This window comes from Sus scrofa, chromosome 13, assembly GCF_054392235.1.
Source record: "Sus scrofa isolate SSC_HxYL_T2T_F1_AM1 chromosome 13, Sscrofa_HxYL_maternal_Yorkshire_Landrace_v2.0, whole genome shotgun sequence".
Classification (NCBI taxonomy): Eukaryota; Metazoa; Chordata; class Mammalia; order Artiodactyla; family Suidae; genus Sus; species Sus scrofa.
The window spans coordinates 40,571,965-40,597,087 of NC_139395.1; the positions used below are offsets into that span (position 1 = coordinate 40,571,965).

Below are 25,123 nucleotides of genomic sequence, written 5' to 3' on the forward strand. Positions count from 1 at the left end.
TCCAATCAGAGCTGTAGCCGCCAGCCTATGTCAGAGCCACAGCAACTCAGGATCCGAAGCACATCTGCGACCTACACCACAGCTCATGACAACTTTAGATCTTTAACCCACTGAGCAAAGCCAGGGATCGAACCTGCATCCTAATGGCTGCTAGTCGGGTTCGCTAACCACTGAGCCACAACGGGAACTCCTCTGATATAATATTTATAACATTGTGTCATTCCTACTTTATTAATCAGAAATTAATAGGTAACGAATCCTCCTAAAGACATAATTTTAGAAGAACCCATGTAATGCCTTACAGTAACGTAAAGGAGAAACTAATGTAAAATGATGGAGCCTGGATTCTGGTTGTAGCTGTGTGGACCTGGCTGGCCTCATTAGGGTGGCAGACCCCACCCCTGCAGATAGGGCTGCGGTGCAGGTGGCAGCTACAAGAGCAACTAAGCTTACTGGCCACTCCATGGCCAAGAAAGAGCTGCTGTTTTTATCAGTCCCCTCTAGATGGATGCTTTAAGTTGTTTCCAGTGTTTGTAACAGTGCTCCAAGGAACAGTGTTCTTGCATATACATCTTGAGTCAGTTATCTTGTATGTCTGTAGGTGAACAGGGAATGATGCAGCTCACAACAAGGCCCTCCAGAGAGCCTGTGCCCATCAAGTGCCCAACACCCGTGTGGGGAAGGGGCAGTTCCCAGCAGTTTCTTGCCAACTCTGGGAATGATCAGCCTTTTTCATCATGGTTAATCAGTCACAAAAAATGGTGTTTCATTTTATTTTGTTTCTTTTAAATTATGAATGAGTCTGTGCCTCCTTTCTGTCCTATTTTCTGCAAACAGCCTGTTTTTTTGTCTTTGCTCATTTTTCTCGTGGGTTGTTGGCCTTTAAGTGGTATTCTTGAGATTCTGTTGTATGTACAGAGGATAAGGCAATGTGCCAGGTTTGAGATTCTTTTATATTTCAGGAGAGAAAAAAGTCTTGAAAATAGTTACACAAATTACTTTTTAACTATGACTACATTTGACATTCACAAAAGTTTAGGGTTCTAAGAGATTGTGTAAAGGGGATTTCTGAAGTGGCATTTCCAAGAAGCCTTCTGTGAAAAAAGCAGAAATCTGAAAGATATGTAGGAGTTAGCAGGGAGGAAGGGAGGAGGGAAAGAGCATTCCAAGCAGTGAAAATAGCATAAGCAAAGGCCCTGTGGTGGGAAGATACTGTGATAAGAGTAGCTAACATTGATAGAGCACTTACTATGTGCTAGACACTGTCCTAAATGCCTTTTATGTCTAACTCCATTTAATTCTCATCTATTAGTTATCTACTGCTGTGTAACAAATTTCCCTAAACCCTGGCAGCTTAAAACAACAAACACTGATAGTCTCCCTTCTGGCTGGGTGGTTCTGGCTCAGGGTCCTTAATGATGCTACAGTCAAGGTAACAGTTTGCACCATGGAAGACAGTCTGGTAGTCCCTCAAAAGGTTAAACATGCTAGTTACTATTTGACTTATCAGTTCTACTCCTAGGTATGTACCTAAGAGAAATGAAAACATAAGTCCACACAAAACCTTATATGTGAGTGTTCCAAGCAGCATTATTCACAATAGCCAAAAAATAGAAGCAACCCACCTGTCTATCAACTGATGAACAGATCAACAAAAAGAGGTATATTCATACTATGGAATATGGTTCAGGAATAAAAAGGAATGGAGTACTGATACATGCTACAGTGTGGATGACCCTTGAAAGCAGTATGCTGAGTTAAAGAAGCCAGACACATGTGATTACATGTGAAATATCCAGAATAGGCAAATCCATAGAGCTAGAAAGTCCATAAGTGGTTGCCAGAGACTGGAGGTGGAGAAGATGGGCAGTGACTGCTAATGGGAGCAGTTACTTTTGGGAGATGATGAAAATTTTCTAAAATTAGGTAATATTGATGGTTGCACAGTTCTGTGAATATACTGATATTTACTAAATTGTACATTTAAAAGGTGAATTTTATGGTATGCAAATAATGTCTCAATAAAGCTTTTACTTACAAAAAGTAAAAGCTTAGCTGTGGCTTCCAAGATGGTTTACTTACTTGCCTGGCAAGTTGGTGCTGGCCCTTGGGGGGTGGTGCAGCTGGGCTGTTCACCACATAGGTCTCTCCAAAGGGCCACTTCAGAGTTATAATGACAGTTTGCAGCTGGCTTCTTAAAGAATGAGCAACCCAAGAGCAGGACCAACGTGAAACTCCAGTGTCTTGCATGACCTAGCCCCAGAAGTCAGATATAGTTATTTCCTTCATATGCTGTTGGGCTCGCAGGCTCACCATGGTTCATTGTGGGTGGGTACCATAAGGCAGATGAGGCAACTGGGGCCCATCTCAGAGGCTGGCAGTCACACCACCTGTGAAGCGCATCTTATCTCCCTTTTACAGATGAAGAAACTGAGGCACAGAGAGCTTAAGTAACCTGTGCAGTGTCACACAACTTATTGGTGGTGGAGTTAGGGTTTGAATCCAGGCAGTTTGCCATTAGAGCCCACTTTCCTAACCACTTTTATGAGTCTTGACTGTGACCCACATTAAAAAAAAAAAAAAGAAAAGAAAAGAAAGAAAAGAAAAAAGAAAGAAAGAAAGAAAAATCTTCATTTATACCATGACCCAGCACCCTCATACATAGACCTAAAACAGAAGTTCCACTAAGGACCTTCCTTATTACTTGGGAGTCACTTGGATATTTTCTGTTCTATTTCTCCCAGAAAACAAATGCCAATTGTAATTCATCATATTGTTTGCCTATCACCTTGCTTGAAAAATTTTATTCTGTGCCTACTGTTTGCCTCCTTCTCCTTTTAAAATTTGTCTCTAACTGGGAACATACACTAAACATATTTGTGCCTTAATTTTTCTGCTCAGTAATGTATATTGGAGACCTTTCTAGCAGTCATATCTGTCACATTGTTTTTGTTGGTGCCTAATATTCACTGTGTGCAAGCCCCAATGTTGTTTTACTACTCTTCCCTATTGACAGGCATGTAGTTTGCACATACGAATGAGGCTGCAGGTGAGAGGTCTGCCCCCACATGTTTGAGCAAATAAGTGATGAAGTACTTGTGAGAAGTGCTAGAGTGGGGACTTTAGTTCTTATGGATGTGGCCAGAGAGGTTGTGCTTTTTGTGTTATTCAGATACGGTGGGACTGCCGGGCCCACACCCTCTGCACCCCGGGATCAGCAAACATCTCGCTCTTTGCCACTTGAGGTGCATCAAACTGCATTCAAGTGTGGTCTTGACTCATCTTCCTCTTAGTGGGAAGAGGCTACACATCTTTCACTATTTCCTAGAGGAATTTTTATTTTCATTTTCTGTGATTCGAGATAGAAGCTTCTTAAGGGTTTCTGATATAGCTCATGAAGGGAGGTATTACCTCCATAATTCTTTGCCCCCATAATTCTAAATATAATAATTACTGTTTATACTTTCCTTTTTACTAACTCTAGAGAGGATCTCACTGTAGCACCCACTGCACTGGATTGCTATGAGATTGTGTGAGAATTGCATGAGTGAATGCATACAGAGTACTTAATGTGTTTTTGGCACATAGTATGTGTTCAATTAATGTTTTCTTTGCTGTTATTATTTCTAGTGAGCTAGCTAGCTATCAGTCAGTCGATCTCTCATCTGTCTGTCTGCCTATCTCACTGTCATATCCATCCACCTCTCCGTATTTGGCCTGGAGGAAAACTGGGATTCCTGGTGCTGGGTGAGTAGGTATAGGGTAAAGGCAGGGGACAGCAGTTGGCATAGTTGTTTTATGTTATTATTTTTTTCAAAAATAAAGTAATAATTCTTTACAATCTCACCACCCAGAGACAAGCATGGATTACCCTGAGGTACATGTCCTTTCAGTTCTTGTCTGTTGCCCCTTAATTTGCCCTCTGTTTACAAGCCCCTACTCCATCTTCTGTCTTCCTTCTGTCTCTGTAACTGTCCCATGGCTGCTCTTACATCTTCTGGGCTTATTCTTTCTTCTGTCAACACACTCCAACCCAACATGTTAGGTTTCGAATCTGATAAATATAACTCTACTTTTTTTTCGGGTAACTCAGGCTGTCATAACTGCAGGCTTGAACTCCATTGCTCAATGCTGTTTTTTTCCCTATTTAAGTGGGGATTTGTGGTGAGAAGAAATGGGAAGGAGCAAGTCTGAATTTGAGAAGGGCCTGGGAGTCTTCTGGTTGCCTCTTCTCCCTTTGTCCCAGGCATGGAGGGAGGGAGTGGGCCTTCCCCAGGCACGGCTGCAGCACCACCTAGTGGGCCAGGGAAGCACTAGCAGCAGGACTGGCAGCCTTAACCTAGAGACCAGACACCTGCAGTGCCCTGGGTTTGCAACTTTTGAAGTGGAATGGAAGAAAGAGGAGTTAATTGTCTAGGGAGTCTTGAGAGGTAAGGCAGGCAACTTCAGATGTGTGGAACAAAAGAAATCTCTTCCCATCCCCTCTCTTGCCTAGTTCCATCCCACCTTTGTTCCCATCGGTTGTTTGCTAGAGTTAATTCCGGAAGTTGTTTTTGTAAGGGAGGGTATTATGAAAGCCAAGTGTGGTCACATCTTTTTTGTTTAGAATACCTGCTAGGAGATTCTGACGGTGATGGGATTTTAGTCTTATGTGGTGAACTTTATAGTTACATTTGCCCTTTAGGTTGAATGAGATTAAGATGAAGGTTGGCACTGATACACATATTAACTGATTGTAAGTTCTTTGCCTATATTTAAAAATATGCTAAGAAAGTGTGTTTAGAAACTGGAGTTCCTGCTGTGGTGCAGTAGAAATGAATCAGACTAGGAACCATGAGGTTGCTGGTTCCATCCCTGGCCTCACTCAGTGGGTTAAGGATCCAGCGTTGCCATGAACTGAGGTGTAGGTCACAGATGCGGCTCGGATCTGACTTTGCTGTGGCATAGGCCAGTGGCTACAGCTCTGATTCAGCCTCTAGCCTGAGAACCTCCATATGCCACAGGCAGCCCTAAAAAGACAAAAAAAAAAAAAAAAAAAAAAGGCGTGTGTCAGGTTTTACTGTAGAAATGCTGGGTAACAAATGACTCCCAAATCCACAGTGGCTACTGCAATGCTAATTCCGTGCTCCTGGTCATGAGTTACAGTGCCTGGGCTTCAGTTCAGGTCTTGAACTTGCTGCACTTGTCTCATTTGAAGATTTGGGCTGACGGATGCAGCTGTCTGGGACCGTGCTCTTCTCCTGGCAGAGGACAGGAGCTCAAGGGGACAAATGCAGCCACACGGGCACATTCACAGCCTACGTGTCTGGTTGGACATGCAGTAAGTGATGTCAGCTCATATTACATTGGCCAAGCAAGGGAAGTTGCATGGCCCGGCTCAAGGTCACAGAGTGGTGAAATAGTTTGTTCCCAGTGAGGCATAGCCAGGGTGGGGAGTGAGGGAAGAACTGTGAATAAAATGAACAAACAGCCTGCATTTTAGGAGATCCTTAAGGAGCAGAAGTGGCCTTGAGTAGCTCACGGGCACAGATGGTCTTCAGAGAAGCCTCACGTCAGTGACTCTAGGCCCTTTGCTCTGCTGGCCAGGGGACTGGGTGGGGGTGGGTGGAGGAGGGACATGGGCTCCAGAGGCCTAGAGCAGGGACTGCTCCCTAAAGGGCCGGAGAGTAAATATTTTAGGTTTGTGGGTTCCATGATCTCTGGTGTTGTAGCTGACAGCATTTGCAGACGATAGGTAAAGGAATGCGCATAGCTCTGTTCCAGTGCCGTTTTTATTTGTGAAAACAGGCAGGGGCGTGGGGAGGGCTGAATTTTACTGTGGGCTGTAGTTGGTAGCCCCCTGGTCTAGACCTTCGAGCCCTGATCTGTATCAGGACATCAACTTAACGGTAAGAGAGAAATATTCCTTTTTAGCTGGGAAGCCAAAAAAAGAAAAAAAAAAAAATTCAAAGGGCTGTTGAGTCCAGTAATACCCTATCCACGCAGCATTGCTAGGCCGTGAGGAGTTGTTCCATCTCATTGGATTCTCCGGGCAGCCAGAGCTTTTTGTTTCTAAGCATGGAATGTCATTTTGCTTAACTCATTTTCAGTAGATACGGCTGTGAAAGGTATTAGAAATTCCTTGGGCTTTCCAAGGACGATGGAGAAGACAGTTTAACCTTTCAGGTGGACTCAGCTGCATCTTTCATGCACAGTGTTTGGCGGGAGGTTTGGAGATGTGCCCAAGGGTGGTAGGTGTGCGGGCAACCTTTTTCCACATTCCTTATGGTTGCATTTTGTATGTGTGAGTAACCGCTTCATTGAGATAGAATACCATATAATGCGTCCATTTATAGTGTATGATTTGATGGTTGTCAGTATGTTCACAGGGTTGTGCAATTATCAGCTCAATCAAATTTTGGAAGATTATCATCACCCCAAAAAGATACTCCAGGCCCTTTAGCTATCACCCATCAATATATTCACCTGTCCCCCTACGTGGCTGCGTTCTTAATAAGCTTTCAGTAAGTTACCTCTTGGTTTCCGCTGCCCTTCTTTTTCTTGGCTCTAACAGGTCCATTCCTGGCCTTGGAGAGCTGAGCAAGGGATGTTCTTGGGAGGTCACCCAGGCTGTTCAAGTGCAGACCTAATTAACTGATCCTGACGCTACATCACCTGATGAGATAACATATTTTTCCTTTATTATAGCTTTGTATTTCTTCATTTGTATTGTGCTTTGTAGGAGGTTATCCTTTGTAGTTTTCTACATTTTGAATGTATGTTTGTATTGGTTTGAAACCTGGTTCAAATAATGTGAAATTATTTCATGCTCAGATTTTATTCTTTTATCTGTTTTGTTTAACTGTTTATTAGGCTGTGGTGACTTTTTGTTTTTGATGAGTTTGAAATCTTTTAATATCCAGATGATCTCATGTGATGTTTTGAAAAAGTAACCATTGTTCATTTGTAAACAGAATTTCCTGTTCAGGAAGTTAATTTAAATTTACAATAAAACGTTGACTACATTGAATAGTAGAGGCACAGTAGGTATTATGGGTTCACAAAATTTTGTTCTATTAATAAAGTTTCTGTAACTTGGCACATAACTCTTTATCTCAAAGTTTACCCTTTATGCTTACTGACTTCCAGTATCCCCTAGCAAGGGCAAACTTTGGGAAGGAGAGAAGAGGCAGAAGGATTGGGCCTGAAATCTGGTAGCTGCTCAGGCTGCCTTTAAGGTCTTAGAGACTCTAACTATAAATAATAGATATAAGTGTTTTTGGAAAACAGAAAGCAAATGTTGGAGTTCCCGTTGTGGCACAGTGGTTAATGAATCCGACTAGGAACCATGGAGGTTGTGGATTTGATCCTTGCCCTTGCTCAGTGGGTTAACGATCTGGCGTTGCCATGAGCTGTGGTGTGGGCCATAGACACAGCTGGGATCCTACGTTGCTGTGGCTCTGGCATAGGCTGGTGGCTACAGCTCCAATTCAACCCCTAGCCTGGGAACCTCCATATACCGCAGGAGCGGCCCAAGAAATGGCAAAAAGACAAAAAAAAAAAAAAAAAAAAAAAAAAAGAAAGAAAGCAAATGTAAGTATAAAGAGTTAACAATTTGAAGACAAGAAATTGGATCTGAAATCCCAGATTAGAGTGGGAAAACCCCAGGGGAGGGAGGTTAGTGAGATGAAATATAAGCAAGTTATCCTATTTTTGCTATGGATGATGAAAGAAATAATAGATTTACCTTCTAGTAATTTCAAGGTAACTACCTATATCAGTAAGGCTTAGGCTTAGATGCATAGAACAGTGCTTTCACCTGATAGGATTTATTTTTCTTTCACATAAAAGAAGTTTAGAGGGAGGCTCTGCAGTGCTGGTGTAACCCTTCTGACTTCAGTTCTACCATGCTTGCTGTGGTTTCTATCTTTAAGGACACCTCATGGTCTCAGAAGGCTGCTGAAGCTCCAGCTATCACATCCAAGTTCCAGGCTATAGGAAGGCAGCCTTTGGGAAAGCCTCAGTGTACCACTGCTTAAATCTCAATGGCCAGAACTTAGCACTCTTGGTCACATCTTGCTACGAGGGAGCTTGAGAAATGTAGTCTTCCCAGGTCTTTGATACTAAGGCAAGTGGGAGAATATGAGTGGTTGGGAAACCACTAACAGTGTCTACCATGCCTCTTTGATGTAATATCATAAGATGTCTTATCTTTTTTTTCTTTTTACGACCACACCTGCAGCATATGGAAGTTCCTGGATTAGGGGTCAAATCAGAGCTACAGCTGCAGGCCTATACCACAGCCATGGTAGCACCGGATCTGAGCTGCATCTGCAACCTACACTGCATCTTGCAGCAATGCCAGATCCTTAACCCACTGAGTGAGGCCAGGGATTGAACCCACATCTTCACAGAGACATTGGGTCCTTAACACACTGAGCCGTAACAGGAACTCCCAAGATGTTGTATCTTAAAGATAGAATGTGAACCTTCCAAATTAGTGTGTCCTCATCTTTCACGTCATAACCCCCCCCCCAAGAAAATGATGATGTTTGCATAGCTCAAGGGGTAAACGGTGATGGTAACTCATAGCTGGAGGCCACCCTCCACAGTGCCAGGCACCATCCATTCCCAATACTTGGAGGAAGCTCCGCCCTGAATCACTAGGGGAAAAAAAGAATCTGGTGGCACATATTCTATAAAACAAAAGACAGCTAACTAATGAAACCTCAGGAGAGTGGCACCACCAGGAGACAGGACAGAAGTGAGATCGGTCATGTCTGACATGCTCCTATTCGAAGACAAAGTCTCTGAATGGGTCAAAAAGTGAAGCTTTAGCAATGTGCTGTGTTTCAGGATATCTCACAGTAAAGTACTCAAGGGGCTGAAAGTTGAAGAGGAGGAAATTTTAGAGAAAGAAGAGTTATAAAGGAGGAATTTTTTTTTTTTAATTTATTTTCCCACTGTACAGCAAGGGGGTCAGGTTATCCTTACATGTATACATTACAATTACAGTTTTTCCCCCACCATTTCTTCTGTTGCAACATGAGTATCTAGACATAGTTCTCAATGCTATTCAGCGGGATCTCCTTGTAAATCTATTCTAGGTTGTGACTGATAAGCCCAAGCTCCCGATCCCTCCCACTCCCTCCCCCTCCCATCAGGCAACCACAAGTCTCTTCTCCAAGTCCATGATTTTCTTTTCTGAGGAGATGTTCATTTGTGCTGGATATTAGATTCCAGTTATAAGTGATATCATATGGTATTTGTCTTTGTCTTTCTGGCTCATTTCACTCAGTATGAAATTCTCTAGTTCCATCCATGTTGCTGCAAATGGCATTATGTCATCCGTTTTTATGGCTGAGTAGTATTCCATTGTGTATATATACCACATCTTCCGAATCCAATCCTCTGTCGATGGACATTTGGATTGTTTCCATGTCCTGGCTATTGTGAATAGTGCTGCAATGAACATGCGGGTGCATGTGTCTCTTTTAAGTAGAGTTTTGTCTGGATAGATGCCCAAGAGTGGGATTGCGGGGTCATATGGAAGTTCTATGTATAGATTTCTAAGGTATCTCCAAACTGTTCTCCATAGTGGCTGTACCAGTTTACATTCCCACCAGCAGTGCAGGAGGGTTCCCTTTTCTCCACAGCCCCTCCAGCACTTGTTATTTGTGAATTTATTAATGATGGCCATTCTGACTGGTGTGAGGTGGTATCTCATGGTAGTTTTGATTTGCATTTCTCTTATAATCAGCGATGTGGAGCATTTTTTCATGTGTTTGTTGGCCATCTGTATATCTTCTTTGGAGAAATGTCTATTCAGGTCTTTTGCCCATTTTTCCATTGATTGATTGGTTTTTTTGCTGTTGAGTTGTATAAGTTGCTTATATATTCTAGAGATTAAGCCCTTGTCAGTTGCATCATTTGAAACTATTTTCTCCCATTCTGTAAGTTGTCTTTTTGTTTTCTTTTGGGTTTCCTTTGCTGTGCAAAAGCTTTTCAGTTTGATGAGGTCCCATGGGTTTATTTTTGCTCTAATTTCTATTGCTTTGGGAGACTGACCTGAGAAAATATTCATGCTGTTGATGTCAGAGAGAGTCTTGCCTATGTTTTCTTCTAGGAGTTTGATGGTGTCCTGTCGTATATTTAAGTCTTTCAGCCATTTGGAGTTTATTTTTGTGCATGGTGTGAGGGTGTGTTCTAGTGTCATTGCTTTGCATGCAGCTGTCCAGGTTTCCCAGCAATGCTTGCTGAATAGACTTTCCTTTTCCCATTTGATGTTCTTGCCTCCCTTGTCAAAGATTAATTGACCATAGGTGTCAGGGTTTATTTCCGGATTCTCTATTCTGTTCCATTGGTCTGTCTGTCTGTTTTGATACCAGTACCACACTGTTTTGATGACTGTGGCTTTGTAGTATTTCTTGAAGTCTGGGAGAGTTATGCCTCCTGCTTGGTTTTTGTTTCTCAGGATTGCTTTGGCGATTCTGGGTCTTTTGTGGTTCCATATAAATGTTTGGATTGTTTCTTCTAGTTCTGTGAACAATGTCATGGGTAATTTGATAGGGATTGCATTGAATCTGTAGATTGCTTTGGGTAGGATGGCCATTTTCACAATATTGATTTTTCCAATCCAGGAACATGGAATATCTTTAAAAGGAGGAATTTTTTATCAGTGAGGGTAAAGGGCCAGAAGCAGCATGGGTGGCAGCTGTGGCCATGGTTGCCAGTTCCAGACTCTGCATCAGAAAACCAAGCCCACTCTTGACTCTGTGATGTGCGACCAGTCATTCAACCTATCCGTGCCTTAGTTTCTCTTTCTGCAAAATGGGGATGATAACCGTCTCCACCTTTAGGGTGTTGGGAAGTTTAAACAAATTAGTGGAGGTAAATGCTGAGAGATGGCAGCACTCCATAAATATTTGCCCTGATTGTCACTGTTGTTTGTTATCATTATAAAAGTACAGGCGGGAGTTCCCGCCGTGGCGCAGTGGTTAACGATTCCGACTAGGAACCATGAGGTTGCGGGAACCATGAGGTTGCGGGTTCGGTCCCTGCCCTTGCTCAGTGGGTTAACTATCAGGCGTTGCCGTGAGCTGTGGTGTAGGTTGCAGACGCGGCTCAGATCCCGCGTTGCTGTGGCTCTGGCATAGGCCGGTGGCTACAGCTCCGATTCAACCCCTAGCCTGGGAACCTCCATATGCCGCGGGAGCGGCCCAAGAAATAGCAACAACAACAACAACAAAAAGACAAAAATAAATAAATATAAATAAATAAATAAAAGTACAGGCGGATCCCTAAATAACTCCTTCAAACCCAATAAAATCCAGGTGGCTCAAAGAGAAAATGTTAGACATAAGTATGGCTGGATAGTTTAATAATCTTGAGAAGTGGGAGGCCATCCTAAGCATGACCCAAAGTCTAGAATTATAAAGAAAATGACTGATCAGTTTGACTCCACAGTGAGGGGGATTAAGAGATACAAACTTCCAGCTGCAAAATAAATGAGCCATGGTATGGAATGTATAATGTGGGGGAGTATAGTTTATACTTACAGTGTCTTTGTATGGTGACAGGTTGTAACTAGAACTATCCTGGTGATCATTTTGAGGTGTAGAGAAATATGGAATTACTGTTTTGGGTAACAGGAACTAACATACTGTTGTTGGTCAATTATACTTCAAAAGCAGACAAATTCATAAAGAAAGAGATCAGATTTGTGGAGGTGGGGGATTGGGAGAATGGGAGCTCGATGGAGGCAGAGAAAAGGTACACAGTTCCAGTTATAAGCTAAACAAGTACAAGGATGTAATGTACAACCTGATAAATATAATCAACACAACACTGCTGTATGTTATGTATGAAAGTTGTTAAGAGAGTAAATCCTAAGAGTTCATCACATGGGAAAGATGTTTTTCTTTAATTTTGTATCTATATGAGATGATGAACGTGCACTAAACTTATTGTGATAATCATTTCGTGATGTATGTAAGTCTAATCAGTATGCTGTACAGTTTAACTTTATACAGTGTTGTATTGGCAATTATATCTCAATAAAACTGGTGGAAAAATTTGACTGCCAAAAATTAAATTCATCTGTGAGCATTTTAATTATAATCACACACTGGCTATTTTCGTGTAAAATTCTTTCCCCCAGCAATTTAATATTGATAAGATATAGAAATAGATACACTTTTAAGAGCAATTATCAAGAAAACTGGAAAACCAAAGTATTGTTTCTGTTTATTTCCTAGTAGAACAAATTCAAATGAACATTAACATCTCCCTCCCATTTTTTGAACATTTTCCGGGAGGTTTAACTCTTAAAATTAACACATTAATTTTTCCTTTAAAAAAATGTCTGTGCAGTTCTGGCTTTATGTTTTAGGATTAGAATCAGCCTAACCTGTAGTGTGGCATAGATTTCTGTGCAAAGCCTATTGGAGTAAATATTTCTGCAGAGCACTGCATCTAGTTTTGACATCCTGGGGCCTCCATAGCTGGGTCCTTCTGGCTTGGCTTTGTCCCGCCTCTTCCTGCCCTCTCATTGCACAACACCCCGGCCTGTGTGAGTGGATGGAGCCACCTTTGGTTGCACAACGTGGCACTTTGGCCTTGTGTTGGAGACCCTGCTTGTGAAGGCAGCTGCCGGGTGGCTCAGCCACCTCTGCCTGTGCTGGTGTTGTGTCTGATCAAACAACAGCTCAGAACCTGACACCCCATCTGCATGGAACTGAACCAGGTCATTATTTATCCTTTTTCTTAGAAAGAGTCGCTTCTGGTGGCACGAAAGGCCACGGCCATCCAGTGTCGAGTTTTGTTTCTGTCTCTGAATCTTGGTTTCCTTGGTCTTTTCTTTCTACTTCTCTGTGGGTGCCTTTGTTTGTCCTTCTCCCTCCTGGAGACCCTGGTTTCTGCTCATGGTGCAGTGGGGCGAGGCAGCAAGGAAGAGAAGAGAAAGCTGGCACTTATCCCTGTCCCCTGTCCCTGTGGGGCTGGACCGTGACCGGGAGATTGTGCATGCAGAGGTGAGTTCAGGATGGGAGGATAGGAGGGCATCAGGGGTCCTGGCATTCAGTCCCAGCACTGTTCAGCCATGAGACCTGACCCAGGTCCCTGCACCTCGGGGCCTCAGGGTCCCCTTCTGTAACAGATGGGAGAGGGCTGGCTCATGGGTAAGCTTATACTGGCTCTGGGGAGGAGTCTGAGAAATCCCGTGTGGAGGTGGGGAGAGGGCAGGTGGGTGGGGGGGATAGCAGGGGGACCAGCTTGCCCTTTTATTCTGTCTGAAACTGCCATATGCCTTATTCATTGATTTAAAAAAATAATAAATAAATCATATTTACTAAAAAGAAAAATCTGTAGCTAGTATATAGACCTCAAAATGACTTGCATATTAATTTATCAACACACTCAAAAGGGTGTATAGAATTAGGAGAAGGCATTGTTTTTTTAAGAAAGCAGATTTAGTTCATTAAAGTCATGAAGGGGCTGTCAACTCTCAAATGTTGATGGGCAAGATCCCCTTGGAGGAGGAGGACTTGATGTAAAAGGCAGCTCCCAGGTCCCACCCTCGTAGATCCTGGTGCATGAGGTCTGGGGTGGAGCCAAAGGAGCATCTAAAGACCCTGCTACAGAAGTGCAAGGTTTGTAGTGTGCTGCTGCCATTCCAGAAGGAAGTTTGGCAGACACCAGTTACAAAGTATCACGTGCATCACCAGCATGGTCTGTGTATGAGTCTCTGAGTCAATGCCCTTTAATCTTAATAACTCAAGAAAAAGGCACTGTTTCCAAGTCTGTACAGAATGCTTTGTGAGCGGCTCTCGTCTTAAACAGACTTCAAAACACGGCCCTAAGTTTGCGGTCATGGCCAAGGGTAATGGGTGGTGAGGGGAGCTTACTGCCCCCAGCCACAGCTTCCTCTTGCACAGTCTGGGGTCAGGCTCCTTGGTGTGTAAATGGAGTAGCATTGGGCTGGGGAGGAAAAAAAAAAAAAAGAAAAACAGAAAAAAAGTGGGCCCTTAGAATATGGCCAGTTTGGATGTGTTAATATTCCTTTTCTCATTTTTTGATTGTTGTCTTTAACGTAGTCTAGGACTTTCTCCCAAGGCCCAGGGTGAGACACCAGGATGAGAAATCCTGGCATACAAACTGGAGGCACAGGTGTTTAATCTGGCCCTCAGATGTTTACGGAATTCTATACTAGCATCCAGTGTTTAAAAGTCAGGGTATCTCATGTAAAAATACAGATCCCTGGCCTCTCAAAAGAAGTCGGCATATCCAGGTGCTATGGGGCCTTCTCAGTGGAAAAGGGCTGTACTACCAGGAGCAGCTGCCACCCCCAGACACAGCCCTTGCTCTGGCAGCTCAGTGACCTTTGGGGTCTGGTGGCTCAGAGACATTTTGGGTAGCAAGAGACTTTTCTGTAACCTGATGCCTTTATTCTACGGATGGAGAGACTGGGTCCCAGACAAACCAAGATATGACTTGCGGGGTGACATGGAGAAGCTGGGTGCAGGGCCAGGGCTGGGAGCCCTTTCTCCAGACTCTTGGAGCAGCTCCCGGGCTACACGAAGGTCCCTGGTGTTTGCCAGCAGGTGGCAGTTGTGGTGAGGCTGATCTGCCTCCCACTCCAGTTTTCTTCTTCCCCCCTTTTCCTGTGCCCTCCCGTTCCTCCCTTCCTTTGATTTTGCCAGTTTTTCTCTGGCCAAGAAGCTTTTCCTCTTTGTCCAGCACTGCACCCTTTTTCTCCTTTTATTCTTTCTTCCTCCTGCTGTTTTTCCTAGGATCTCCAGGAGCCTGGGGGAGTGTTCAGGATCCTGTCCTGCAGGGCAGTAACTGTGATTTTAAAAGTGTCTTTCCATAGATGGGGCTAGCAGCTACGTGGCCACACTCATGGGGGCTGTTGTAATTGGGGAGGGGGAGATGCTGAGGTTAAGTCCACTGGACTGCCTGGGTGAGCTTGGCCTTTTGACAATTTGACAGGCCTGGGAGTCCCTGGGTTGGATCCAAACTGCAATTGCTGTAGATCTGCCAGAAGCTGTGGACTTCTTGGGGTCTGGGTTCAATTAGGTGGATGCCCTTCATTTGAGAGTTAACCTGAGACTACATTTTACAGCTTGTTAAGAGTGTAAGTTAGAGCTGTGGAGAAATGATGACTGTGGAGAGCGTTAAGGCTCCTTTCCTGTAGGCTGGACCAGCAGCGTCCCTTCACACAATGAGCCTGAGTAAGTGCCAAGAAGGGGGCAGGTCTGTGAACAAATTACTTTGGTTCTTGGCTCTGCTTCCTGTGCTCTGGAAAGGAAAATCATCTGGACACCTCCCTAATTTGTCAGTGTGTTTTGATGAGCACCTCTCTCACACTTAGGAAACCTTCCACCTGTGTAGAACAAAAACTTCCTGATGAGAACAGCCTGGGAATTCCCGAGCATTTCTAGTGTGCCCGCCTGGGAGATGGGCAGCAGATGGCAGAGGGAGGGGCACAGCTTTTAGTCAGACGGCTGAGGCTTCTCATACCTGATCTGCCACTTACTTAGCTGTGTGACCTTGACCAGCAAGATATTCCACAGGCTCTGTGAATCTCAGCTTCCTCACCTCTAAGTCAGAGCAAATATCATCTACGTCTCCGGTCGCCGGGAGGGTCAGAGAACGCACTGGAGGTGCTTGGCATGGTGAAAGCGTGCCAGGCTCCCGTGTTTACCCAACCTCAGGCCCCAGTTGTGTCTACTCTGTGTGGCAAAGGTGGTGTCCCCCTCCACAGGAGGTCCTTGGGGCCCTGGCCCTGCAGCCAAGGTCAAGGAGCACTCCTGGGGCACTCTCTACAACCCTCTCCTATGTCCTAATTCTCTGGGCCTGCCAGGCAGCTGAAAACTTGCTGATATTTACATGACTGATCACATTACGGAAAAATCAAATATACCGAGTTTTTTAAAAAGGCTTTTTGGCACAGCCTAACCTTTTGATACCTTATCTCTGTGGTCATCACATGCTTTAAGGAAACTGATATGTCTTGGGCACAAGGACCCACACTGTAAATAGGTTGACCTTCAGCCCTGGGAATGTGGAAGGACAGGGGAGTCTCAGCATTTGAGCAGCTGCCGGTGCCCTCACAAGTGACACAGTATTCTTAGAAGGGACTTTATTTTTACTTTTTGGAGTCCGTTGCCTTTCCCACCACCAAATGGCAATGACACCAGAAGATTCTAGCCTGTTGTGTGGGCGCATCATCCCAGAATGTGTTGGTACCAGGCCCGTTCTCCTAGAGACAGGCTGGTGTGGCCTTTTGTGGAGTAGATCTGTGTTTAGCCAAGAGCTGCTGTCAGTGGGGTGTCAGCCCTCCCTGACTCCCATCCCCTCAGCGAGATGGTGGTGATTTTATGGCTGTGAGGCCTTTCCTTGAGATGAGCTTTGTGAGAATTGATTCCCCACTGGATTGCAAGACAAGGCAATATTTGCTTAGTTAGGAGCCCCTCTGGAGCCTTTTGGATGGTGTTTTGTCAATCAGTGGGACATGATGAAGGAATATGAGGCGTCTTCTGCCTGGAGGGTGGGCTGTTGGCTCTGGCCAAGGGGAGGACATCACTCCGTCCTCCACAGACCTTTGCAAAGTGGCGGGGCAGCTCTGGCCTGGCTGGGGCTGGCTGAACTGCCACGTGCACTCGCTGTGCCATTTCCCATGTGAGGCAGAGCATCCTGAGCACCAGATCTGCGCTCTCATCTCTCCTTCCTCTTCCCTCCAGACGTGTGCAACAGCACCGACCTTCCAGAAGTCGAGATCATCAGCCTGCTGGAAGAGCAGCTGCCCCATTACAAGCTAAGAGCTGACACCATCTACGGTTATGACCACGACGACTGGCTGCACACCCCCGTCATTTCTCCAGATGCCAACATCGACCTCACAACCGAGCAGATTGAGGAGACGCTGAAATACTTCCGTGAGTAGTTCCCCCTTCCTGGGATGTCCCATCCTCCTTAGCCACAGCCTCACGTGCGCACTCTCCAGGCTGCTGCATCTTGCGGCCTGCCATCCGTGCAAAGGAAATGCAGCTGTGGGAGTTCACCCATGAAAGGCCTCGACCTTGAGTCTTCTGAATAGAAATGTTGGAGTAGGAGGGATGTTACCAAAAGTGAGGTGTGGCTATTCACTGATCTAAAGCCAATAAAGAGGCAAAGTTGATGGAAAGGAAAGTTCGCTTTATTTCAGAGGCCAGCAACCCAGGGGGCTTGAAAGGGGGATCTCCTGTCTAAAGGCTGACTCTCCTCCACTCACAGTCAATGGGCAAAAGCTTTTATAGGTGGAAGGGATATATGCAGAAACAGCAGTCAGCTCTAATAGTCATCTTGAAATGGGTCATCTGGTCATCTGGTGGTCTGACCAGTGTCATCTTGATTGTTTTAAGTACAGTTCCGGAGTTGGTTTGTTCCCAATTTCCTTGAGGCCAATTCTTAGAATTGTGGCAACTTAAGTTGTGACTATAGTCTGGTCATCTTGTAGTTAACTTCTTGCACCCGGTGGGGGTTTTCAGTTTCTATAAAACAGCTTAAAGGATTCAGCTAAGAATATGATCTATAGCCCTTGAGGAGGAACTAAAGGTCCTTGACTTTGCTTACTGACTAAACTGCTATTGTTTTGTCCTGTTTGATTGTCTTCCTTTGCTTCTACATTTTCTTACCTCTCTGATTAAACTTATTCTTTGGCTGAAGTTTTTCTACAGACAATAGGCAGGTGGAAGACATAAGGTAGGGTAAGGAACTGGGGTAAGGTTCTGCTCTGTTTCAATCCTCCCTTTTCCCTGATGCTCCTCAATCTTGAGGAGGAACAGGTACAGAACAAGAAATGGAATAAAGCTTTGGATAGAGAAATTAATCATAAACTCAGCAGGGGAACTTGGGTTTAGTTCCATTTCTCTTTCAATTTTCCCCAGCTCTTTGAGAGAATGGGGAAATGACTGCTGTGGCTACTTCGTGCTGAAATGGGGCGTAGTCCTGCCTAATTTGGGGAGTGGACACAGAGTTAGAAATAAACTTGGGTTCCAGGCATGAGTATTTTGTAATAGTAAATATTACATCAATGAAAATATTACCTCTGTCTTTGATTGCTTTGCCATAGCACTTGGACAAACAGTTGAAAATTATCAGGCATATTACAATGAGGATAATAATCAAAATGCATCTTCGTACTATTCTCTGAATGTATTTTTTTCTTTAATGATTAAAGCAGATGTACAATGCCATGTACAATGTACAAGGCAATAAACAGGCTGTTTTGGTTAGCCTGAAGTTCAAATTCAATAATGTATAAGCTAGACTGACTTCCCCACACCTCAGTATGTGAAAAATTCATTATTCCCCTTTTAACTGCAAATCTCTTCATAGAAAGCATTGACAATCTACATTTTTCCAACATTGCCAGAGCGGCTCAGTTTCCTGCTCTGGGTGCATTTATGTCCATTGGAGTTAAGCCTCTTTTTGGCCTCATTCTCTATTTTGGGGCAAAACAAATCAGACATAAAAGACAAGCATAGGTATGCTGACAGGGAAACATTTTATAAGCTACATACACATTTTATCAGTTACACCCAGTCATCACACAAACCTTATACATGTGCTTCAAGCAGTAAACTTAAAGCCAGCAGTGACATACATGAGTATTTATACTCAGACAGCTTCATTATACAGTATTTTCCCATCCTGAATATTGGAATCAAAGGTATGGTCAGAAGTAAAACTAGAATTCTTTACATTTCTTGCCAATATTTCTCTCTAAAATGCCCCAGGGGCCCTCTGGAAAACTCAAAGTTACCTAGACAAAGAAACTTACAAACTGTAATCAAAAGCAGCTTACTAACAGATGGCCAAAAACACGTGAAAAGGAGTTGTCATTGTGGCTAAGTGGTTAACAAACCCGACTAGGATCCATGACGCTGCAGGTTTGATCCCTGGCCTCGCTCAGTGGGTTAAGGATCCATTGTTGCCATGAGCTGTGGTGTAGGTCGCAGACATGACCCCTAGCCTGGGAACCTCCATATGCAGCGAGTGCGGCCCTAAAAAGACAAAATGGCCAAAAAAAAAAAAAAAAAAAAAAACACACACATGAAAAGATGTTCAACATCACTAATTATTGGAGCAATGCAAATCAAAAGTACTATGAGGTACCTCCGTAAACCGGCCAGAATGGCCATCATCAAAAAGTCTACAAACAATAAGTGCTAGAGACGGTGTGGAGAAAAGGGAACCCTAGTACACCGTTGGTAGGAATGTAAATTGGTGCAACCACTGTGGAAAAGAGTATGGAGATTCCTCAGAAAACTAAACATAGAACTACCATTTGATCCAGCAATCCCACTCCTGGGCATCTACCCAGAGAAAACCATGACTTGAAAAGATACATGTACTCCAGTGTTCATTGCAGCAGTATATACAATAGCCAAGATATGGAAGCAACCTCAATGTCCATCAACAGAGGAGTGGCTAAAGAAGATGTGGTACATATACACAATGAAATATTACTCAGCCATAAAAAGGAATGAAATAATGGCATTTGCAGCAACTTGGATGGACCTAGAAATTATCATGCTAGGAGAAGTTAGTCAGTGAGAAACCGTCATATGCTATCAATTATATGCAGAATCTTAAAAAAGGACACAGTGAACTTCTTTGTGGAACAGAAACTGACCCTCAGACTTTGAAAAGCTTATGGTTACCAAAGGGGACAGATTGGAGGGGAATGGGATGGTGGTTTGGGGTAGAAATAATGTGAAATCGGGTTGTGATGATGGTTGTACAACTGTAAATGTAATAAAATTCATTGATTTTTTTTTTCAAAAAAAAAAAAAAAAAAAAAAGCAGCTTACTAGTCCAGGAAAACTTTGTTCTCTTAAAGAGAAAACCAAATTCCAGCCTTGTACCAACTTACGGTTACTAAAATCCAACACCCATTTCTGATAAAAACCCTTCAGAAAGTGGGCATGGAGGGAACCTACTCAACATAATAAAGGCCACATATGACAAACCCCGAGCTAACATCATTCTCAATGGTGAAAAGTTGAAAGAATTCCCTCTGAGATCAGGAACAAGGATACCCACTCTCGCCACTACTATTCAGCTAGTTTTGGAAGCCCAAGCCACGGCAATCAGAGAAGAAAAAGAAATAAGTGGAAAAGAAGTAAAACTATCACTATTTGCAGAAGACACGATATTATACCTAGAGAATCCTAAAGACTCTACCAGAAAACTGCTAGAGCTCATCAACAAATCTGGCAAAGCCAAAGGACACAAAATTAATACACAGAAATCGACGGCATTTCTATACACTAACAATGAAAGATCAGAAAGAAATTAGGGAAGCAATCCCACTTAGCATTGCATCCAAAAGCATAAACCTGATTTTGCAGACTTGAAAAAAGTAATTTAAAAAAATTCACACCAATGATATTTTTTCTTTTTTAAAAAATTGAGATATAGTTGATTTATAACATACCAATAAATTTCTGATGTTCATTCAAGAGGTGCTTTTTAGATGTCATTCTTCTCTTTAGAGATTCACGGCAGCCCTATGAGATTGGTAAGACCTCTTATTTTGACAACACCTCCGACTTTAATTTCTAAACTAGTGACATCATTCAAAAAGTGACATCATTTACATATCTGGACTTCCTGTCATAGCTCAGCAGTTAATGAATCTGACTAGCATCCATGAGGACACAGGTTCAATCCCTGGCCTGGCTCAGTGGGTTAAGGATCTCACGTTGCCATGAGCTATGGTATAGGTAGCAGACGCGGCTCAGATCTGGCGTTGCTGTGGCTGTGGCGTCGGCTAGCACCTATAGTTCCAATTCAGCCCCTAGCCTGGCATATTCAACCTCCATATGCTAAGGGTACAGCCCTAAAAAGACAAAAAAAAAAAAAAAAAATCTGTGTATCATTGTGTCACCTTTAAAAAAAAGTACAGCAGTCCTGCTTCTACTTGTAAGTAGAAAGCAAACCCAGCTTATCATGCACCTGTAAGGTTTTCTGTAATTATTTTCTCTAATACAAACCAGTCTCCAGTATTCTTGAATTTGTGAAGTCGTTAATATAAACATGTCAGAACTGTTAAATTTTTTCTTTATAGTGCTATCTGTTTTCACATTTTCTCTATTAGACATTATTAATAAGAAAGGAATTTTATTTAAAATTGGCCTCTATTTTTATATGTAGTGTAAACCCCTCAGTCTCTTTTGTGAGCAGGGCAGATATTCAGTTTCAATAGAAATAAAAATAGAATAATCTAAAACAGGGTAGATACGAAGGCATTAGACTCGTAGTAATGTTCAAGTTGACACTTTAGAACTTCCAGTGTGTCTTGGAGACGACAGTAGGCTCTTTACAAGTCACCTTTGTTTACTCGTGGTATCTGTACGCCCAGGGAGGTGTGGTATTGGGTGGAAAGCCTCGTCCTGGATGACCTCCCTGCCAGGTTTCATATTTGGTGCCTTCGGACTGCTTCACAGTAGGATTCACAGCAGAACTATTTGTCCTGAAATCCTGAGTGTTATTTACTCTTCCTTAATAGATCCTCCTAAGATTCTGCAGGACCTCACTTGGCCATTTCTATGGAGGGAGTTTCCCAGGTCCCTTCTCCTACACACTGATTAATCGCACACATTCACAGCGCGATTGGAACACCACCCAAGGGTAATACGTCATTGTTGTCAGAGACCTTTCATATGAATTGCCTCATTTCCTCCCCGTAAAATGTCTACAGTTTGGGCCAGGCTGGTTTTATTAGCAAGGAAATTGAGGTGTGAACTCATGGTATTTATTCCATAGCTCCAGTATACAGCTTCTAAAATCCTTTTAACAGTAGACTTGGGAGTTCCCGTCGTGGCGCAGTGGTTAACGAATCCGACTAGGAACCATGAGGTTGCGGGTTTGACTCCTGGCCTTGCTCAGTGGGTTAACGATCCGGCGTTGCTGTGAGCTGTGGTGTAGGTTGCAGACGCGGCTCGGATCCCGCATTGCTGTGGCTCTGGTGTAAGCCGGTAGCTACAGCTCCGATTGGACCCCTAGCCTGGGAATCTCCATTTGCCACGGAAGCGGCCCAAGAAATAGCAAAAAGACAAAAAAACAAAAAAACAGTAGACTTGAACAGACACTGTGGCCTATTATTACTTCTTGGTTTATTTGTTTTGCTTCTAGGGATGTATTTAAAGGTGAGGGAAAAAAAAATCCTGGTAGATTTGGCAGTGTGTAACACAAATTATAATAAAACTGGAAGAATAACAAAAAACAAAAAAATGTTAAGCAGAGATTCTGAAAGTTCTTACAGTATGGTTGCATCCAAGTCTTACCCTGATTCTGTATTCTCTTCAGAGGTACCGGTGCTTAGAGCTAAATATCAATTAAATAAATGATCAAGCATTAACTCTTAAATATAGCACCTTCTAGAGCAGGGTTTTCAAACTGAGGTCTGTAGAGAGAAATTGGAGGTTCTATTAATTTGTAAAGGAAAAAAATTACATCTTTAATTGTATGAACTTCTAACTGAAACGCAGCATTTTCTTTCATCATGAACGTAGAAAGCAAAGCACAGTGGTATTACTAGGACCTGTGACTTAGTCACCAGTAGAAATTGCAGATATTTTCATGTTATGCTACAGGGGAAGCAAACACTTTGAAATAAAATCTTTACTAATCTGCTTTGAAATTACATTCATCATTAGATATTTTGATAGATCTTGTTTAGTGTGCATTGATAAAGCAGCACTTATACACAGACTTTTTTGAGGTTTTAATAACTGCAGCATATTGGAGTTCCCACTGCAGCTCAGTGGAAATGAACCTGACTCGTATCCATGAGGATGCAGATTCTAACTCCGGTCTCACTCAGTGGGTAAAGGATTCAGCGCTGTCGTGAACTCTGGTGTAGGCTGAGGATGTGGCTCAGATCTTGCTTTGCTGTAGCTGTGGCATAGGCTGCCAGCTGCAGCTCAGATTTGACCCCTAGCCTACGAACTTCCATATGCTGTAGGTGCCCTGAAAGATAATCTGGCTGTCACCTGACTTGGTAAGAAGAGGCAAGAACTTTGGGTATGTCTGCCTTTACCAGGTTGTCGAATGACCTTTTTCAGACAAATTTCAACAATCAAGTGGATTTTTTTTTTGTGTATGTGTCTTTTTGGGGGCCGCGCCCTCAGCATATGGAGGTTTCCAGCCTAGGGGCAAATAGGAGCTACAGCTGCCAGCCTATGCCACAGCCACAGCAACTTGGGATCTGAGCCGAGTCTTTGACCTACACCACAGCTCACAGAAACACCAGATCCTTAACCCACTGAGCGAGGCCAGGGATCAAACTCACATCCTCATGGATCCTAGTTGGGTTCACTAACCGCTGAGCCGCAATGGGAATTCTGAAGTGGATTTTCTTCATTCCTGTTGAGTCTAAGAAACACAGAAAATTAAAATGACCCACAGAGCAAGTATATCCACAAATATGGGACATTTAGGATTCATTTGTCCAACAAGAAGAAAGAGTAGTTAACCTTGAGTGTTTCTTGTGTACTGGGCATGGTTTTCAGTGCTTTAACATGTATCTCATTTAATTCTCACAGTGACCTCTGACTGAAATAGTCTTGCTATCCCCATTCCACAGATGAGAACACCAAGGCTCAGGGAAGTTAAGAAGCTTGCCCCAAATCGCACAATTAGTAAGGTGGGATACTGAGTTTCAAAACTAGGTTGTCTGGTCTAACTTTATGTCTTAGTTAACCATTCTCTCAGAGGAGCTAAATGAGAAAAAGAAAATTATACTTAAGAAGAAAGCTCATTTGGTAAACTTGAATAAAAGCAAACCCTCAGTTTTCATATATGTCTGTAGCTTCTTTATTTATAAATGTGTCTGACATATTCAGAATCCTTTTTTTTTTCACTCAAGGTCACAGTTCTAGGTAGCTTTTTTTTTTTTTCCCCTGCCTTTTCTAGGGCCCTTCCCACGGCATATGGAGGTTCCCAGGCTAGGGGTCGAATCGGAGATGTAGCCGCCAGCCTACACCAGAGCCACAGCAATGCGGGGATCCAAGCTGCGTCTGCAACCCACACCACAGCTCACGGCAACACCGGATCCTCAACCCACTGAACAAGGCCAGGGATCAAACACGCAACCTCATGGTTCCTAGTCAGATTTGTTAACCTCTGAGCCACGACGGGAACTCCTCCAGGTAGCTTAATTTCAAGATGAGGTTTCCTTCTTCCTTGTGATTTTTGCCCCTGTGTCCATTGGTCTATATATCATGCTTCCTCAGATTCAAGTGGAAATGACTCTGTGTGATATAGATTCTTCTTATCACTTAACATTCAGCAGACACTAGCCATGAGCGTTGCTATGTTGGTATGTGGGTGGCTATGGTTCCTTTTCCAGGGGCCATGCTTATTGGTAACTTTTTGGTTAAGGGGCATTTGTCAAGAAAAGAAATCTCTCTGGCTCAAGTGCAAATAATCTACTGACCACTTCACCTCTGAATATACCTGGCACAATCCTTTTCCTAAGGAGAAGAGAAGGTTATGAAGCAAATTAGGAGTTTCAAGTCATCATTCTCTTGTTTGCCTTTGCTGTAAAGTATTATTAATGAATCAGTCAACAAGTATTTATTGAGTGCCTGGCGTGAACCCATAATCTTTTGTGAGCTTGACTGTTTTGAGTTCCAGCGGATATTTTGTGGCTAAGTAAGTGACAATATCTGATTATTCATTTTCTTTCATTATCTAACTAGGGACTTTGCACTGGGTTGGGCTGCACAGGACACTCGATTGAGGCTCTTGGCTGACATTCTGTACCTAGTTGTCTACCTTGCTTGTGTAGGAGGAGTGAGTGGGGTGTAGAAACCTGCATATTATACCAGCTCCCTGTCCCATTTTATATTTGTAAAATTTAATTTAAACAACGCAAAAATCAAAGATCAAAGATCTAGTCCAACCATAATTACACAGCCCATGTCTGCTTCATGTTTGAATAGGCCCAAGTCTTCAGGCCAGCGCCTAGCATTACATAGGTGCTTAATAAGTGCTTCTGAAATTAGAGAAAATGCAAAACATCTTTTTTTTCTTTTTTGCTTTTTAGGGCCACACCTGTGACATATGGAGTTTCCCAGGCTAGGGGTCAAAT

General features: G+C 43.2%; 1 protein-coding gene across 28 annotated transcripts in view; it reads left to right on the forward strand.

Annotated features, from left to right (window-relative positions):
* The window catches only part of TRAK1 (trafficking kinesin protein 1), a 161,282-nt gene that overhangs the window by 63,462 nt on the left and 72,697 nt on the right, over positions 1-25,123 (forward strand). For 16 of the 28 annotated variants that reach the window (XR_014822812.1, XR_014822814.1, XR_014822808.1 and 13 more), the window contains one exon: positions 16,722-16,916. Coding sequence is in view for 6 of the 28 variants with exons in the window: in XM_084987870.1 (XP_084843996.1) it covers positions 16,722-16,916 (195 nt within the window). In the remaining 22 variants the exon portion in view is untranslated. Of the gene's footprint in view, positions 1-12,599; positions 13,011-16,176; positions 16,392-16,721; positions 16,917-25,123 lie in introns of those variants that run through there. The other 12 variants (XR_014822813.1, XR_014822815.1, XM_021071692.2 and 9 more) reach the window with 3 other exon arrangements.